Below are 17,449 nucleotides of genomic sequence, written 5' to 3' on the forward strand. Positions count from 1 at the left end.
TTTTTTTTGTTTGATTTTGTTTTGTTTTGATTTTGTTTATGATATTTTGTTGCTTATTTAACAAATGTGTGGATATATATTTTTCTTTTCTGATTTTTAGAAATTTGTCAGTCTGAAATGACTAATGAAAGAAAATGGTTTTTTGGTATTAAATACAGAAGGTACAACCCTCTTTTCAGTAATACCTGTTGATTTCTTTTAACATCTAAAATGACTAGATGGTAATGCATGATGTATGCTACAAATTGTGTTACCTTACACAAATACCTCGAGGTGCAGAATTGATCACAAGGAAAGATTTTGTGAAAGATTCACTAAAAATAATAACTTGATCTCTGCTGCCGTTTCAGTTAAGAGAAATGATGACTTTATCTGTCAGTCAGTAATGAATGCTACCTGGAATTGCATGTTAAGCCAAAGGAATTGCTTGGCACATCTCTTGCACATCTGCCACAGGCATTCCCGGGTTCCTCTCTAGCCACAATATGCAACCACATGCCCTTAGAATCATCCACAGTACCAGACTCCTGGTGAAGACTGATTTCATGGCAGCTGTACAGTAAAATTCTGCATCAAATTCTGTAGGCAGATGAATTGCGGCCAGGAAGGCATAACAAAATTGAAAGACACGTGAAAAGACTTCCCTCTTTCTCACTGCAGTGAGATTTAAAGTCCTAAACGATGTTTTCAGACTCAAACGGCTAAAGCAACACTGGAAATAAAAAGGTGCTTGAACAATAGGAGTCCTATGAGTGAAAAACAACGTGGAGCTCTGCTATCTTCAACCCTATCTGGTCTGCCAGATCACAGTGACTACTTAGTTTAAGTAATAAAACTGTTTCTTCTGTTACAAATACTGTAGACAAAATATACGGTCGATCCAGCTGTGTTGGCACCATGAATTATTCACCTATATTCATTGTATAGATCAGGGAGTCCCATCTGCCATGTTCTTGACACTTACATAGCCTTAAGGAAAATGTAACCGTCCTGAAGCATTGGATAACTTCCCCTGCTCTGCAGTTCTCATTTGGACCTTGTCCAGTCAGCACTTGGTGCCTGTCTGAGCCGTGCAGGGTGCTCTGGTGCTCCCTGTGCTCAGGCACGACTGCCCGTTCAGGCTGAGTTAGTGCAGACTCTACTGGTTGCAAAAACAGTTCAGTCTTGTGGCTGTGGCAGGGTTTGCTTGTTCTTTAACTGAGCTATTGTACAGCTCCCATCAGGTGCCGAGGTAAAAGCAGGAGGCGCTTAGGAGTCAGACGCAGTGTTCATGGGGGAGCGTCGGCTGTGTGGGGCGTCCTTTGGGTCCTGCCTTGCTAACATACTGCGTTTTATTGGCATCACAGGTGATCCCTGGATTTCATACAACTTCCTTTGTAAAATGTGTCAAGGTACTGTAGACGTGACATGTGCCAAACATTGGGCTTAAACATGCAAATCAAATTTGCATGACTTAAAGGTGGGCAGATGCTTTGAACCTGGATCCCAGCTCATCACACTGCTGTTTTGAGAGCTTTATGCTTTGGACAACATACCCCTCCCCAAATTCCCCCCCCAAAACCTGTCCACTATTTTAACCAAATGAAATCCGTATCAAGAACTGTTTTGGTTTTTTCTTATGTCTGCTTTGATATGCAATTCTCTTGTCAACACAGCATTGCTCTTACAAAGGGTGATATTGGTTTATTTTTATTTTTTTTTCCAAGAATAAGGTCATAGGAGCAGTAATAAGGGGTGAAAATTTTACTGGAAATAGTGCCTGCTGTGATGCTAGCCAAAACCCATGGGCTGACAGATGTCCTCTTTAACTGGATTGGCAAAGTCAGATGGGAAATTCTTGGTCTTGAGAGGCACAGCAGAGCTTGTCATTCTAGGAAATGACTTATCTCTTGGAAAATTAGTAATGCAGCTCCTATTTACTGAGCTGTTTGTGTTCTGAGCAACACGTAGTGAGCAACAACTTGAATTTCTTAATTTTTTTAAAATTTACTATAGTGAATAATCTATTAGGACTATTCTTACATATTTATATTTGTTACACTGCTTTTAACCAACAAGACTGAGGACTAAGTTGGTCTTTTAAATGTAGCAAAATTAAAATAAATTTCTATTTGTGGCAATGCAAGGCAAAGTCCCTGAAACCAGATGACCAAGTTCGAGTTGCCTGTGCTTCCATCATGGACATTTTTTTCCTGCTCCATGCATTTGAACAGCAAGTGTGGCACAACATCTGCTTTGCAGAACTCTTTGGTTTGGTTTTTAACTTCAGCTCTCATTGCTGAGATTGAGACGGGCATATTGCCTGCCAGTGGCTTTTCACCTTCTAGGGAATTGCAGTAATTGCAAATGTGGATGCTGGTTCCCCTTTCCAAAACCTTTCTTCCTGCTATGATTTGCCATTTGATTGCTGCGTTTTTTGGTACAACAGGAAGTCATGTTCATGGCATACCCTGCGCATGAGAAAGCGGGCGGAAAAGGAGAGCAGTGGCAAAAATGAAGCCAATGGGCCACGTAAATCCAAGGATATTCTGGGGAACAAAGTCTCTGTTAAAGTGAGTAAGGCCATCTGAAAGCTCTGTGCTGCTCTCCTGCTTCCCATCCTTTCCACCCCCTCTAGCATCCTCTCCTGAGAGAGGGAGGGGGCGGCAATTTTGAGTTTGGGTTTTGGTTTTTTGTTGTTTTTTTTTTTTTCAACTTCAGTTTTTGGGGGTTTTTTTGGTTCCTTTTTTTGTAGTATCCATTTTAGCAGGATTTTTGCATGCAAGATAAAATGCAGTCTTTGTTTTTTGTTTTCTTTTTCCTGGCATTCCACATGCAAGTAAGTAATCCTCATTAAGAAACCCAACTATATACATGGTTGAATAACTTAAAATTGGGACACTAGTAATTTACTGACCTCTGATCTAGCTTGGTCTGCAGCTTCATCAGAGCAGCTGTAGCAGTGAGAAAGCCACTGGGTGAACCAATGGCCTTGCTGATGAGTTTTCTTTAGGTCAATATTTCACCAGATGTTAAGATAAGGGCTTCCCAACCTGGGGATTCTTAAGGATTTTGGTCTAGGGAGATGGTCTCAATGACCTTTTTCTTTCCATGTTATCAGACAGGGCAGAGATGCTGACTCTGTCTTGCCAGGAGAAGGTCTCGTGTGTGTGTGTGTGTGTGTGTCTGTGTCTGTGTGTCTGCGTCTCTCTCTCTTTCTCTGAGATCTCCCAGTATGGAAAAAGTTGAGAACTGTGGGGTTAAAGCTCCATCTTCTGCTCTGGGTGCCTGACTACTGTGCTCCAACTCAGAGGATCCATCCCTATAAACCGACCATGAGGCCTGCTCAGGACTAATCTGGGGCTTTCCCTCCCAACAGAGGCAAGCAAACCCTTGTGACTTTGGCACAACCAAAGCCCAGCCTTGATTCAGGAAAGCACTTGAGCATGTCCTTTGGATCCACCCCTCTCGAGGAGAGTCCAAGATGAAGTGTTTTCCTTTGCAGAGGCTTTCTGTCTTACAAGCCTGGTGCAGTAGCCCTGGCATGTGCAAAGGGAGGAACCCTGACACTGCATCCCGGGCGCCCTCGCACCCTCTGGACGAGGAAGGACTGGGCCCGCGGGAAGCGGCTGCTCCAGCATGGTGGCACAGTTCTTCCTCCTCTTGCTTCCTCCCTGTTTTCACTACCTGAACAAATTGCAGAATCACTGCTGCTTCTCTGGCAAAAGCATGTCTTTGCCTTTGCTTCCCTTGTTTTGTTGTCAGTTTGGGTTTTGTTTGTGTTTTAGGAGCATTTTCCCTACTGTTACCCATTTCCATGCTGCTCACAACTGTGCTGCTCTGCCCTGACTAACCAGTCTCTTTTCTAATCTCTTGTTCTCTTTCTTCCTCTTCATGCTGCCAAACAAGGAGACAAACAGCTCAGAGGAATCAGAGTGTGATGACCTTGACCCCAATACTAGTATGGAGGTAGAGACAATCATCCTTGTGATTATTTTTTCCCAAGAACGTGTGTCTGTTTTGAAATGCCTTTGCTGCAAGGGGAGTTGGTGGGTTTGTATTGCTCGCAGACATGTGTGCCAATTTAGTGTGAGTCACAAAAGGTGTCAGTTCTGGTTTTGCCATGCCTTGAACTGGAGTTTGGGCTTCTTTTGTAGTGGGAGCAGTGGAGGGAGCAGTGAGGGGAGCTCAGTAACAAGCTCCTACTGAGCTGGAGGGCTCACATAGCCACCCTCAGTCTCTGCTTCCCACCTGGGACCTCATTCCGACAATAATGCAAGTGTGTCAGCTGCTGATAAATGTAGCACCTTTCTATATTAAAAACACTCCTTGCCCTGGGAATACACACTTGAGCTGTCAGTCAGGCCAAATGTTGTGCCACAGCCAGCACTTTATCTAGAAAATCAGAAAAGATGTTTCCCTTTTCTCTTAGCAGAGTGGGAATTGCATTTCTCTCAAGGTACTGAAGGAGAATGGTAAAACCAGTTGTGTGAATGTACCTGTATCTCAGGCAAGGCTGATGCAGATAGGTGGACCCAAATTATGCTACTTTATGCCACTGTTTTTCCATTGTGAAACCGCTAGTTCTAGTGGAGAGCCTGAAAGAGTTTAAAATCATGAAGAGTTATGTGTCTGGTTCTCCTCAATTAAGATCTAGCAGGATACTTTTCTTTTGCCTCCTGTTTATAGTGACCACACAAAACTTTTCTATGAATTGTTCCAAGGTTGAAAGAAGTTCCTGCTGAAATAAGCAAGGACATGGTTCAGAGACATGGTGGTTTTGTGGTGATGACAGGACAGGTGACTGGAGAACAGAGATATCTGTGTCCTAGCAGATCTCCTGGATGCTGTCAGCCAGGCTGCACTATAAACATCCTGCAAAAGAAAGCTGACCTTCCTCCTGAAGGAAAAATAAAAAGAGGGAGAAGTGTATTGAAGTGTACCACCTAAGCTGTTAACCTGAAAGCTTGCTTTAATTTTAATTGTGTTGGGATGTGTATTAAAGGAAAGCTTTTGACCCAGCTGACATCATGGAGATTGAATGGTCCTCGCCTCTAAAGCTGCATTATTCTCAGGAATGTGTTTACATTTTCAAGGAGTGTTTTGCCAGTCACAGGCAATACCTGGACATGTATGTATTTGTTATAAGGCAGTGCCCATTATCACGCAGGAAACTGTGGAAGCCTTCACTCACAGAAAATTGCCCTGTGGAGCAACAGGTGGCTGAGACAAGGGTGATTGTGCAGAGCTGGTTGAAAATCACTGTTCTTTTGCAAAGGATTTCTGTGTTTTGACTTTGTTCAACAGGAGGAAAAAGAGATGGTTTAGAATTTCCAGTGGGAGGTATCTGAATCCTTGCATTGTCAGCATTTTTAATCTTTCTGGTGGCTTGATCTGGGTTTTTACCATGGTACAGTCTACTGTTCTCAAGCTCAGGAGAAAAAAAAAGCCTTTCTATTTAAACCAAAAGACACCAATGTGAAGTTTTAGCTATGGTATCAATCTGCTGTTGGGGGGGTAACTGTGTGCCTTCTGTGTGACTAGTTATACTCGGAAAGCACCATCCTGCATCTCCCAGGTCACGCACTGGAGGTGACAGTGCCACTGCACTGCAGTCCCCAGAAGCCACAGTATTCCTCGTGGCTTGGAAAGCTCAAGTTTGCTTCTGCAAAACTCTCTGGGACTGAGCAAATATTTAAAATGGCAGAGGAAGAGAAAATAAGAGAACAATTGTGGGGGTGACTTACTAAGGTCACACTGCCCTGCAAGGAGCAGCACAGCCCTTGCTTCATGCTGGGTTTAGTACATCTGAAGCCAGAATTGAGTGTGGTCATCTTGTTGGTCTGGCTAAGAAATTCTGGGGGGAAGGGATTGCTGATACCCAGTATAAACTAAATAAAGTCATCTGGAGGGAGCAGAGAAAGGGCAGGCTCATAAAATGATGATGAAGCCCTAGAAGAGGCCATGGGGAAGTCTGGTCTGTAAAGGTCTGAGTTATTCACCTACTGGATGCCACGACTGCTCTCCCTTTCCCTTCATTTGAGTGTTTTGATTCTCCTTTCCAAATGTGTTACAAGAAATGGGCTGTATGACAGCCTGGGAAGCCAAAGTCTTTTCTCAGTAAATCAGAGGCAAAACAAGCTAATTCCAACACCAGAGCCTGATTCAGGGCTTCATCAATCTTCTAGGCTTCGTGTGCTGGGCTTAGGTTACTTAAAGAGCTGTGCTACCCCTCCAGCCCAACCTGTGTGTGCAGTGAACATCCGCATCTCACCTGGTTTTGCTTTCCCTGCTCTGTGTGGAATGTCCACTGATAAGTTCCCAGAGCAACTGGAGACAACGTGACTGCCCAAGGAGTGGGAACACCTTGTCCTCACACCTGGCCAGGCTTATGAGGGGTTTTATAGATGCTGGGAGTGCTGGCAGAAGAGCTGTGTCCTGGCAACACTCAGAGGTGCCTTTCCTGTGTCATTAGGGTGGAGTCATCACTACAGCCAGGTAATAACAGGGCCAGTCAGCTGGCTTCTCTTACAGGCCTGTCACCCCTGACATCCCTCTGCTTCCCATCATGCCTGAGAACATGCACCCAGTGCTGGAACAGGGAGAGCAGTCTCTAAATGCAAAGCAGACATATTAATTACCTGGAAACGTGGGTGCAATTTATCTCCACCCTACTTCCTGCACAAGAAGTCAGTAAGCTGGTCATAGGACCCATGAAGTCCCACAGCTACAGTGGCCTTTCAGATCTTTGCTGTTTATGAAATACCACAGTGGATTCTATTCAGTAGATTCCAGGTTTCTGGAAGCACTTTGCCTTTGTTTCAAGGGAACCCAAAGACAGAAAGAAATGTGGAAAACATATATTGTGAGAGCAGGAAACAAATTCTGGGTGATTGTTTAAAGGGCTAAAATGCCACTACTGGGCTTTTTATTCACACTGGCCTTGGAGAATTTCCTATTGATTATAGCTTTGACTAGAAATAGCATCTCTTGGTTACTGGGGCTTTTTTTCCCCTCTTTGTTTATTAATATGTAATGCAAGTGCATAAAGATGGAAATGAAGTCTTTTTTCCCCCCCCTAGTTTTCTGCTTTGTGCTGTAGTTTCATAAAACAGAAGGCATGAACTCGCCCATTAAATATGTGAGTGTAGGAGCAGGCACTTAAGGGCCGTGTGTAACCACGTGAGTGAAGGAGCAACCTACACTTAGGGATGATCAGAGACTCTCTTTCCACACGTCTGTAGTTAACTACACAGGGACAGGCAACGCCACTTCTGGGAAGATGTATGCCCTTGTGAATCAGTAAATATCCACACCCAAGTCTGGGGTCCTGGACAATGACACAACTAATTGTCCTACAATTCTGTGTTGTAACATCTCATGGGATTGCAGTTTTGCTGAGGGGGTGACAAGGCAGCTGTGCAGATCCCATCAGGATACCTCTCTTATCTGAGGGAATGTTCTTCCAGCAGTCAGAGGATCTGACTGAGCTAAACCTCACTAAATCCAGCAGCAGCTCCTCCCAGCTTTGGGATGGACCTCAGGTGTAGGGTTCTGACATGGCTTCAGACATTTTGCACAACTCCAGCTGCAGAGTTTCAAGTGCTGTTGGCGACACACGTCTGTCACTGAGCCTCTGGTGTCTGTTCCAGTGTCTCTGCTGTGCAAAGCAGAGATGAAGCTCAGGCCAAGTCACTGGAAGTGCCATCATTAGATTAGTGAGCTCAGCTGTTGCCAAGGTATGTACGTTGGACTTGCAAATCTGTTTTCTTCAGTTGTGACATTTTAGCATGTCAAGAACTATTCAGAGACACTTAGACCAAGATAAGCACTAGGAAACAACCACTGTGGAAGAATATTGTAGCACCCGCACAGTCCACGTGGTTGAGTAAGTAATGTTTTGGTGGATACAGCACTGGCTCTAAGGTATCACTCAGCTCAGGCCAAGAATTCCCAAGTGCTTTATGCAAACACCTTCACCCTCTGCCTGAGGTTGTCCACATCCAGAGTAGAACTAAAACGCTCTTGGCAAAATCTTCTTACAATGCTGTAAGAAAGCCTTTCTTGGCCTGTTACCACAGTGTGAATGAATACAATCCTGGGAATTTCCCTGGGTTTCCCTGGGGCAGCCACCATGGGCAACAGCACTGTCCTGCTGCCCTGAGTGGCCAGGGATTGCTGAGACACACCAGGAAGGTGGCTCATCAGGTGTGACATAGCCTGAGCCAGCAGCACAGACATGGTGGATTAGCTTTTGGAAAAGCAAAAAGTGACCTACTTCATCTGCAGGAAGGTGTAGGGTGCTTCAACGCAGTGCCAGGGACATCCCACAGGTTCAGCCATGGAAGCCACTAGCCATTAGGGCCAGGCAGCAAGAACATGAGGCAAGAGGGCTTCTGCTCTGCACAGATGCTGTACTGCGTCCTTTGTGCCTTCCCCATCAGTCCATAGGCAGCTGAGCCCATCCATGCTGGTGCTAGAAGACATCCCCCATCCCTGACCAAAGGCTTAGGTCACGGGATGCTTCATCAGATGCCGTTTTAAATTGTTTTCCCTTTGGTAGTCTCTATCCATCTGTGGATATCTTATCTGCTCATTTTAATAAGAAATTTCTCTAGGTATTTTGTTTATTTTTTGGGAGAGGGGAGGCTCATGACACTGTGAGCATGTCACCCTGAAGGTCTCAAAATAAAGTTGACCTAGTCAGAGATGGGTGGCACATATTTTCCTAAAAATTAGAGTTCACCTAATTTCTCTCCAATTAATTTCATTTTTTTCAGATAATCATAATTTTTGGTTTTGAGTGAGGTAGCAAGGAATATGCTGCTGCCTCTGCTACCAGTATGAGCAAATGTGTCAGTATTGTATTTTAACTCAGTGACCAAGGGGTGCCATGAAATGTTTACAAAATGCTCAGCTGCTTGTCTTGGAGTAAACATGCCCTCTGCTGTTTAGGTGAAGCACCAACCTGGTTAGAGAGGGCTTGGTTTGCAGACTATTCTTATGCTTAGGGGAAAAAGTAATAGTCTCACTCTTGGTTTTGATATGTTCCCTTAAAATGGGATTGAAACATGGCACTGGAAAAATCTGGACAGCTGCTGGGCCCTTCTGTGCACTGGTGTGTTTGGGCTGGGTGTAATCCCTCCAAGGAAGTGGGGTAGGCATGGCAAGGACACCCTGCAATGGAGAAACAAACCTTGGCCAAAGTGAGAACCCTCTCAGGCAACTGAGCTGTGCTTGCAGAGTGTTTTGGGACCAGCCATTGTTGTGGCAGGATGGTATCTCTCTCCCCACCAGATACAACATGTGTACACGAGTGAAAGATAAGATTATGCTAAGAATTAGGGCAGATAGAATCACTTTGCAAACGGGCTTTGCAGCTACTGATGCAGATGCCCTTCTATCTTTATAACATGAACTTAACAGACCAGGAAAAATACTGCAAAACATTGAGTTTCTGGAGAAGCACTCATGCTGCTTTTCTAAAGCTTGACTGTTAAGTTGCACTTAATTGACCTAGCTGTAAGTCACTTAGATCCCTGCAGGTCCCCAAAGGCATTCAAGTATATGTCTTATTTGCCTTTCTTGGTCTGAACCCTGAAACAGCACAGGCTGGAAGAGGGAGAAGAAAGGTCTATTTCTGGCTTTTTATTGAATAGCCCTGACCTGTCCTCCCATTCCTTTATCTCACCACCCTCTCTCCAGCTGCCTGGCTTTGTCTGATCAGTGTTAGACCCCACATTACTTGAGCAGAGGCCATTTCATGTTCTGCCTTTTGTTACCTTGCATAGGATTTCCATTTTCAGCTGTCACTGTATGGGAAACAAACTCTCCTGGCCACAGAGGGGAGAAATTTTCACCTGCTCTGGGCCATGCAACGGGTATTTCATCCAATAAAAACCAAATCTACCTCATCTCAATTAAAATTATGTTTCAAGGAAAAAGAGCACATCTGTGTTCCTTACATGCACTGCAAACTGATTTTGATCCCCTTAGGGTTTGTGTTTGCATGGTGTGCCCTGACACTGAAGATGAAGTGAGAAGTTCTTGTGTTGAGTGGTTCCATCCCCATGGGTTTGTCCTCTCACAGCCAGACTGGCAGCCACACTGGTGCAGGAGGTGTTTGCTGGGATTTCTTCAGGTAGCCCTTGTCAGCGTGAGACCCTGGGCCACCTTCCTCTGCTCACGGCCACCACGGCCACAGGTGCTCGGCTGAGGGCTGGGCTGTGAGATCCTCATTCAAACTGCTGCAGACTGAGTGGGCAAGTGTATCCATAAGGGGATCCAGCCCTGGCACCAGCCGAGGCTGTGTGGAGAAGCAGTACATGAGCTCCCATCCTCTGAGGGCAGTGAGGACACGCTCTAGAACTGCACTTCTCCAGTCCCAGGGACTACAGATCTATTTGGCAAGTGAAGAAATTGTCTCCAAAGGTCTTGCACTTAATCTAGAAAGACTCTATGGAGGCTGCCATCTCCTGCCATCCAGCCACAGCCCAGGAACCTGGCCAGCCTGCAGGGAGAGGCAGCAGAACCCCAGGGCTTGGGAGCAGATGTGTGAACCACCGAGCCGGCCCCTGGATGCAGATCTGGCTGCAAACCTTTCCTTTCCCATTTCTGCCCTTCTCACCCCTTCATTTGATGCCCTCCTTCAAAGCAGAAGAAATCCCATTCCCTAACAAGATACTATATTAAATCCTACTTAAATGTTCTCATCCAGACAGACTTTTATTTTTGTCTAAGCTTACAGCTGTGATGTGACTGTGGGGGTGTTGTTAGGTACCATTCGATTAATTCATAGATCAAGTTTTGGGAAAGAAAATGTAAATTTTACCCACAGACTCTTCCAATAGTATGTAGCAGTGATAATTTTCTTTCTGCTATTCCCATGGTGAGGCAATGAAAAAAAAAATTGGTAAGGCAATTATTATAAATTATTGTACCTTGGAAGCCACTAGAAATGTAGAATTATTTATTTATAGGGATATCTATCACATTCATCACTGTAGTTGCATCTTCTAATGAATCCTTTAGAGTAATAAAATTAATATAAAGTGTTAACGAGTGTTTCTTTCTCCTGATCTCTAATCCTTCAGGGATGGAGATCAGTGAATAATAAGGGAATTTAGTGCATGCTGCAGGGAAGGAAGGGGAGAGCTTCAGAGAATGGATATTTCAGTTAAGCCAAACACCACAAAAATGAAGATGTATGTGCAAATGAGCTGATGCCTGGGGTTACTCAGCTGAAAAGTAGATGGTGTCTGTGAAAGTGGCAAGCAATGGTTATCCACAAAACAGCTTTTTCTTCTTTTGCTGTGTTGCGTGAGAGATACAACTTAATCACAAAGATCCATCTCTCTTGTTCTCTCATGCACAGACAGGACAGAGGATGTTTTCTATCCAGTACTCCCACTGTGCCACAATTTCTTCCTGTCTGCAGGGTCCAGGGGGCTGTATGTGGGTCCTGGACCCCATAGCCCCTGGGCTGGCAGGCCTGTGTGCTGGTGGCACTGCCCAGCTGCACTCTCCGGAGGGACTTTGTGCTTTCCATGTTATGCCTGGTTCATTTGGGCTTGGTGGAGGTGGTTGGGGAAAGCAGGCCCTGAGGTCTCAGTGCTGGTACCAGAGCTTTGTGTCGGGCTATAAAGGCAGGCTGTGAAACCAAAATTAACTGGAATGTGCCTGAATGCCTCCTTGAATGGCACCCTGAGCCATCGACCCTGGAAAACTATTTATAAAGCCAAAATGTAAATATAAATCTTGAAGATGTAGCTACTTTATTTTGAAGAGTTATTGCTTCTGTTTTGTGGCCTGGTTTCTGAACCTCTGCAAAAACCTCCTATCAGCTTTGGCAAGCCATGAATTAGGTCATTGCTTCACTGGCCTCTTCCAAAACAGCTCTGAAATAAATAGTAACAAAGATATTTAGGGCGAGATAAACCACACTGGTGTTTATGGTGCTTGAAATGAAATTATCAGATTGAACTTGAATAACAAGGCCCTATGAGATTATTAAAAAAGTTAATGAGGCTAAAACCTCTATACTATTGTACACCACAATGCAGTTAGGATCGATTCTGTAAGAACTCAGTGTCTTTGTCTTTGCTTTTTCCACCTTTGCTAACTTGGTTAGTTAACTAGCTAGATAAAATAACTGCTAGTTATACAAACGTAGATTCAAGCTGGAAAGTTTCCAGCAGTCCAGTGAAATGAGTGAATTTTCACTCATGTTAATAGAGCAAGAATTGTTGCAGGACTGATCCTCAGCAGGAGCAAAATGAAGTATTTATGGTCTAGTGCTTTACCTTTTTTCTCCTGAAGCTGAGCACAAGTTAAAAGACATTTCCTCAGACCTGGTTAGTGGCCAGACTGCTGGTGACATGTCCCAGGTGTGTGGTGACTGCAGGTGCTGTGTGATACGTGTCTGGAGCTAGGCACAGGTGATGCACAAACCGCCTCTGGGAAGAGTTAATGGCTTTATCATTATCACATAGGCAAAGAGGAAGCAAGTCCACCCTCCTCAGCCTTGGTGCTGTGCCTGTTACCTTTGATGCTTTATCAGGGTTCCAGAAGCCATAGTTTTCATTTACTTTCCCATGTGTGTTGTCACTAGAGTTTGCTGCACCTGCTGGTTGTTAGAAGGTGCTTGTTCCCACTGCAGCAGTTCTGCAGTTCTGCTCAGAGTCACCAGGGTGCCTTGTGAAAACAGATGTCTCTTTGTCACTGTCTAGGAAATAAATGCTTGTATCTCTTTGTATTTTTCAGATAATCAACCCCAATTTCATCCAAGAAGGTGAGTTAAGGACAGCTGTGCTGCAGTTGTGATTTACTCTGGTGCCACAGCATGCTCTGCACCTACCAGCATTTGCAGCAAAGGCAGCTCTCTGCTGCTCAGTCCCCAGACAAAGTAGGCTTTTTGCTGGCTGCTCAGCTCAGACAGCCTGGGGCCACAGGCCGGGTTGAACCCCCCAAACCTGCCCTCTCAAAACCTCATCCACCTGCCAGAGGATAGAGCTGGAGTATGGATGCTCCCCTCTACCTCCTTCTCTGAGCTGCAGACAGCTGGCTTTTACTGGAGGGCAGTTCCAATGACATAATCCCAGGACTCCCAGCTGTTTGGGACCCAGATCCCATAGCTCATCCTATAATGTATTCTCTAGCCTTGTGTGACTCTAGGCATCCTCACCTGAAGATTAAAAGAGGTGTTGTGTGTGTGTCCCCATGGTTTTTTTACAGTGGCTCCAGAGTTTCTTGTGCCATTAGTGGACATCACCTGCCTGCTTGGGGACACAGTGATGTTGCAGTGCAAAGTCTGTGGGCGACCCAAACCAACTATAACCTGGAAAGGACCAGACCAAAACATTCTTGACAGTGACAACAGCACAGCCACTTACACGGTGTCATCCTGGTAAGGTCCTGCCTGTGGATCCCAACATAGGTGGTCCTGATGGTCATGTTACCCTCAAATATGGCACCAGCCTGGCTACAAGACTCATCAGGATGCAGTTAATTAGGTCTGGTATGGCACGTCAGCACATCAGTGTGGCAAACATTGGCTGGAAAGGGTCAGACTTTGGGGCTGGGGTAGCTTTGTTTCCCAAGCTGATGTCAGGTATATCCACAAAGTGCTGCTGGCAGACATGAGCTTGCTCCCATTGACCTCCTGAGCCAGCTGCAAGCCAGAAGCCAAAACGTTTAAAACCTGCAATTTTGGCTAGTATTGCCTCTGCTGGGGCTTCTCTGCCTTAGTTTGATGCCTTGATCTCCCTTGGGAGCAAGAGCAAGCCCTCACCAGCTTGCAATACCTCTACCGCTGAGCGTTTTCTGATCTTATTGGCAGTGGTGGGGTTGAAGTTTTCCTGAGCCTTTCCTCAGCTGTTCCTAAAAAAGCCCACATGTGCTCCTGGGAAGGCTACATCTGGCTGTGCTTGGACAGAAAGATGCTTGTCATAATGTTCTTGGCTTGGCTAGCAGAGAGAAAAACTATCTTTACAACAAGCACTGGGAATATTCAAAAAGATCTGGAGTTGAATTCAGGTCAGGTAACAGCCTGCTGCTGGATGCTCATCTGCAGCTTATATAAGCAATTTGGGCCAAACTGCAGTGGAAATCTCCAGGAGGCAATCTTTCATTTGAACTTTTCAGCACTTCTGGCTCAGGCTGAAATCAATCCAGGGACTACAAAGTCACTGAAAGTGAAAAAAGAACAGTAAGAGAGAAGGGATTTTACATATTCAATAAAAAAACCCTTACATCTGATCAAGAGCTTCTTTCAGAGACCATTGGCTTGTGCAGCTGCCCCAGAGCATCCAAAATGGTCTTAAGCTATTGCTCAGTAGATCTCCTAGTGCCTTATCTTCAGCCTCTGTCTGAGCTTGGGATGGGGAGATATTTCCATACAGGGTTCTGGTTTTCATCACAGTCCTCTTCCTGTTGGCTCCCTGTGCACTATCAGCACTTGTATTGTCTTGTTACTCAAATAATCTTTCCAGTGAAGACACTGCCTGCCAAGCAGAGGCCCAGCGGATCAGTGGCTCTCACAAATCTTGCTGGCACGAGTGTGTGGATTTCAGGGAGAGGGGATATTTCTGTCCTGTTTTAAACCAGTGCAGTCAGACCGCCAAAAGCTGCAGAGTCCAGACTGTTATCCCAGCAACTATGTCCTTCTGCAGTACCTGACAGATTAAGCATTCAAGAACTAGCCTACTTTTGCCATCAAGGGAACTTATTGTTGGCTCTAAGCTGGGTCTCCAGTACAGCTAAGACAGTTACACAAGCAAAATCCTTTAATTCAGGCCAGCTCCCTCAAATTGCATGTTGGAGACTGAAGTGTGCAAACAGCAGTGACTATGAACAGACCTGCTATAAATTCATGAGACTGCACAGAGCTGTTTATTTTCTCAGATTGGCCCAAAGACTGAGTGTGTCTCACAAACTCATTGGTGTGCTCTTTATCCCTGGCTGTTACAAGATGTTCAGTCTTCCAACTGGAGCCCTGGCAGCAGTGTCAGATTAATGGCACATGCTCCAGGAGTCTGAAGCTCCCTGGAAATGTCACCCTGTGCTGTGTGACTGCTTCCTGCATCTCTGGAAGCCCAGTTTGTCTGGTGTGTGTTGGACTTCACTGCAGAGACACAGCAGCTTACCATCTCCCATGATAGGAAAGATCTTCATGGGTAAATCTTTCCAGATATATCAAGTCTAAGCATTCAGCTCTGGACAGGCACAGGCAATGTTCAGCTCCTGGATCCTGGACTGCTTGCTGCTTGAGTGATCCTTCACATCTCTTCCTAGACAACAGCAGACATAAGGATTTGCCTGGCAGGCAATTTGGACCAAAGGTTTGCTCAAAGGTTTCATTACCAGCCAGGCCCTGACATATGAAGGGGTTGTACTTGGGCACTAAATTGCTGGAGGGATATTCCTTCAAATGAGTTAACAGGACTTGTGTATGTGTGTGTTTGCAATGAGGCAGGACAGGAACTATATAAAAACCATTAGCAAGTGAAGCAGTGTTTTATAACCTGGGCTTCCTGCATCCACAGTGACTCAGGAGAGCTCACCTTGAAGATCTGCAACCTGATGCCTCAGGACAGCGGCATCTACACCTGTGTGGCAACCAATGAACATGGGACCGCATCGACCTCTGCAACTATCAAAGTCCAAGGTAGCACATCTGACCTTAACACACTGGATTTTTCCTCTGTGTGGTCCCTTGGGGGCTGGGAGCACACAGAAACAGCCCATGCAGAGGCAGCCAGATGTGGAGCTGTGCCAGGTGAATTGAGATGTTGTACAACCATTCCTCAGCCACAATTCCCACTGATGGCTGAAGGCTTTCCCTACTCCTTGTGCTTGATTAAGTTGTCTGACCATAAACATTACATTTGGGAAATGAAAATGCAGTGGCACTGGTTCAGCTCCTGCATCCTGCTCCTAGTGCTGCTTCCTAGGAGCTCAGTAAGGTCAGCCAGAGGAAACTCAGCTCCCTCGGGCAGCTGAGTCCCTGGGGGAATGATGCCCCAGCTGGCTGCAGGAATTTCTGGGCTTCAGAATCTGCCTGGAGTGGGAGAACTGGGATCCAGTGACACTGATTTTCTGCCTCCTCTTCTCTTTAGGGGACAGAAGTGAGAGTAAGATTTAGCCTGGGTGAAACTGTTTTTTGGGGATTCAACTTGTTGACCTGTCTCTAAGCCTGAATTCTCAGCACTGTTACTAGTGACCCATCTAACGGGAATGAATATGGAATAATGAGTTTATGCTCATTGCCTCCCACTCTGAGAAGGGATTTGTTAGCACAAGAGATGAGGTGCCAGCTGTGTTGAAGGGAATGGTCCAGAGATGAATGTCCGACTGGAGAGTTACAGGTGCAGCAATATCACAAGCATTTAAAAGTTGATTTGTTTGGTCTCACAGACCACCCTAGAGATCCAATTTTCCCAATTTATTCAAGGGAGTCAGTAGCTGAACTAACTACTCCCATGCTGAAGGGAGCCCTAAGCAAAGCCAGAAGGATTACTGGTCACTTGTCAATCTGCTCCCAAGCACACAAAGCACCCTACACAGAGAAGAATTCTGAATGCCTTGCTTGTGTCATTTTTGGGCATTCACTGGTAACTGACTCCTCCTGCTGCTTTAGTTAAACCCCTCTACAAGGTGCAGCTGTCCTGTAGTGACCTGATGTACCTGATACACCTGATCTTCTGAACAAAGCACTAGCACTTATTGATGTGATGCTGGATTTGGCATTGTTTCCTCTTCCCAAGGTGTGCCAGCTGCCCCAAACCGCCCCATTGCTCAGGAGAGAAGCTGCACCTCTGTGATCCTACGCTGGCTACCCCCAACCAGTACAGGCAATTGCACCATTTCAGGCTACACTGTGGAGTACAGAGAAGAAGGTAAGTGGTGTGAGCTGTGCCTGCTGGCTGACAGAACAAGGTAAGTTTCCTTTATGAAACAACAGGTCCCAAAAGCATTCTTGTCACCACTGGCATGCCACTAATTGTAGCTTTCAGATCTCAAAGTCTAAGGCAGAAAGAAGCCCTTCTATCATCCAGTCCAGCCTCTCATATATTACAGACCTTTCTGTTTTCTCTGGTCACTTAAAACAAATAAAGTGTGCTAAGCTAAAACATATCCAGCATCTTTTTATCATTTGCATTTTACCACCATCCTTTCTGGTGGGTGCTTCCTAGAAATGCAAAACCAAATCAGCCTCAATATATTTTTTTATCTGGATGAAGTTGCAGATCCCTGCATACTTTTCAAGCTCAGCTCTGTTTTTTTCCCCCTTCACCCTTCAAAAAATTCTTCCCCATTTTAGTAAGTGTGGCAGACCTAATCACTCCATCATATTAATGCCTTCTCCTAGTGAATATTTTCGCTTGACCCTCAGTGTGCCATCAGCGTGACCGGCATTTTTGTAAAAGAATAAAAACTCCTTTTTTAAGAACAGCCCCCAAAACAAACATCA

General features: G+C 45.3%; 1 protein-coding gene across 3 annotated transcripts in view; it reads left to right on the forward strand.

The window, feature by feature from the left end:
• The window catches only part of KALRN (kalirin RhoGEF kinase), a 473,232-nt gene that overhangs the window by 443,612 nt on the left and 12,171 nt on the right, over nt 1-17,449 (forward strand). For all 3 annotated transcript variants that reach the window (XM_066190284.1, XM_066190280.1, XM_066190281.1), the window contains 6 exons: nt 2,429-2,552; nt 3,889-3,948; nt 12,742-12,769; nt 13,213-13,384; nt 15,522-15,643; nt 16,743-16,874. In XM_066190284.1, coding sequence (XP_066046381.1) covers nt 2,429-2,552; nt 3,889-3,948; nt 12,742-12,769; nt 13,213-13,384; nt 15,522-15,643; nt 16,743-16,874 — 638 coding nt within the window. The remainder of the gene's footprint in view (nt 1-2,428; nt 2,553-3,888; nt 3,949-12,741; nt 12,770-13,212; nt 13,385-15,521; nt 15,644-16,742; nt 16,875-17,449) is intronic.

The sequence above is a fragment of the Chamaea fasciata genome, unplaced genomic scaffold (genome assembly GCF_029207755.1).
Source record: "Chamaea fasciata isolate MVZ Bird 193981 ecotype frontalis unplaced genomic scaffold, bChaFas1.0.hap1 SCAF_8, whole genome shotgun sequence".
Classification (NCBI taxonomy): Eukaryota; Metazoa; Chordata; class Aves; order Passeriformes; family Sylviidae; genus Chamaea; species Chamaea fasciata.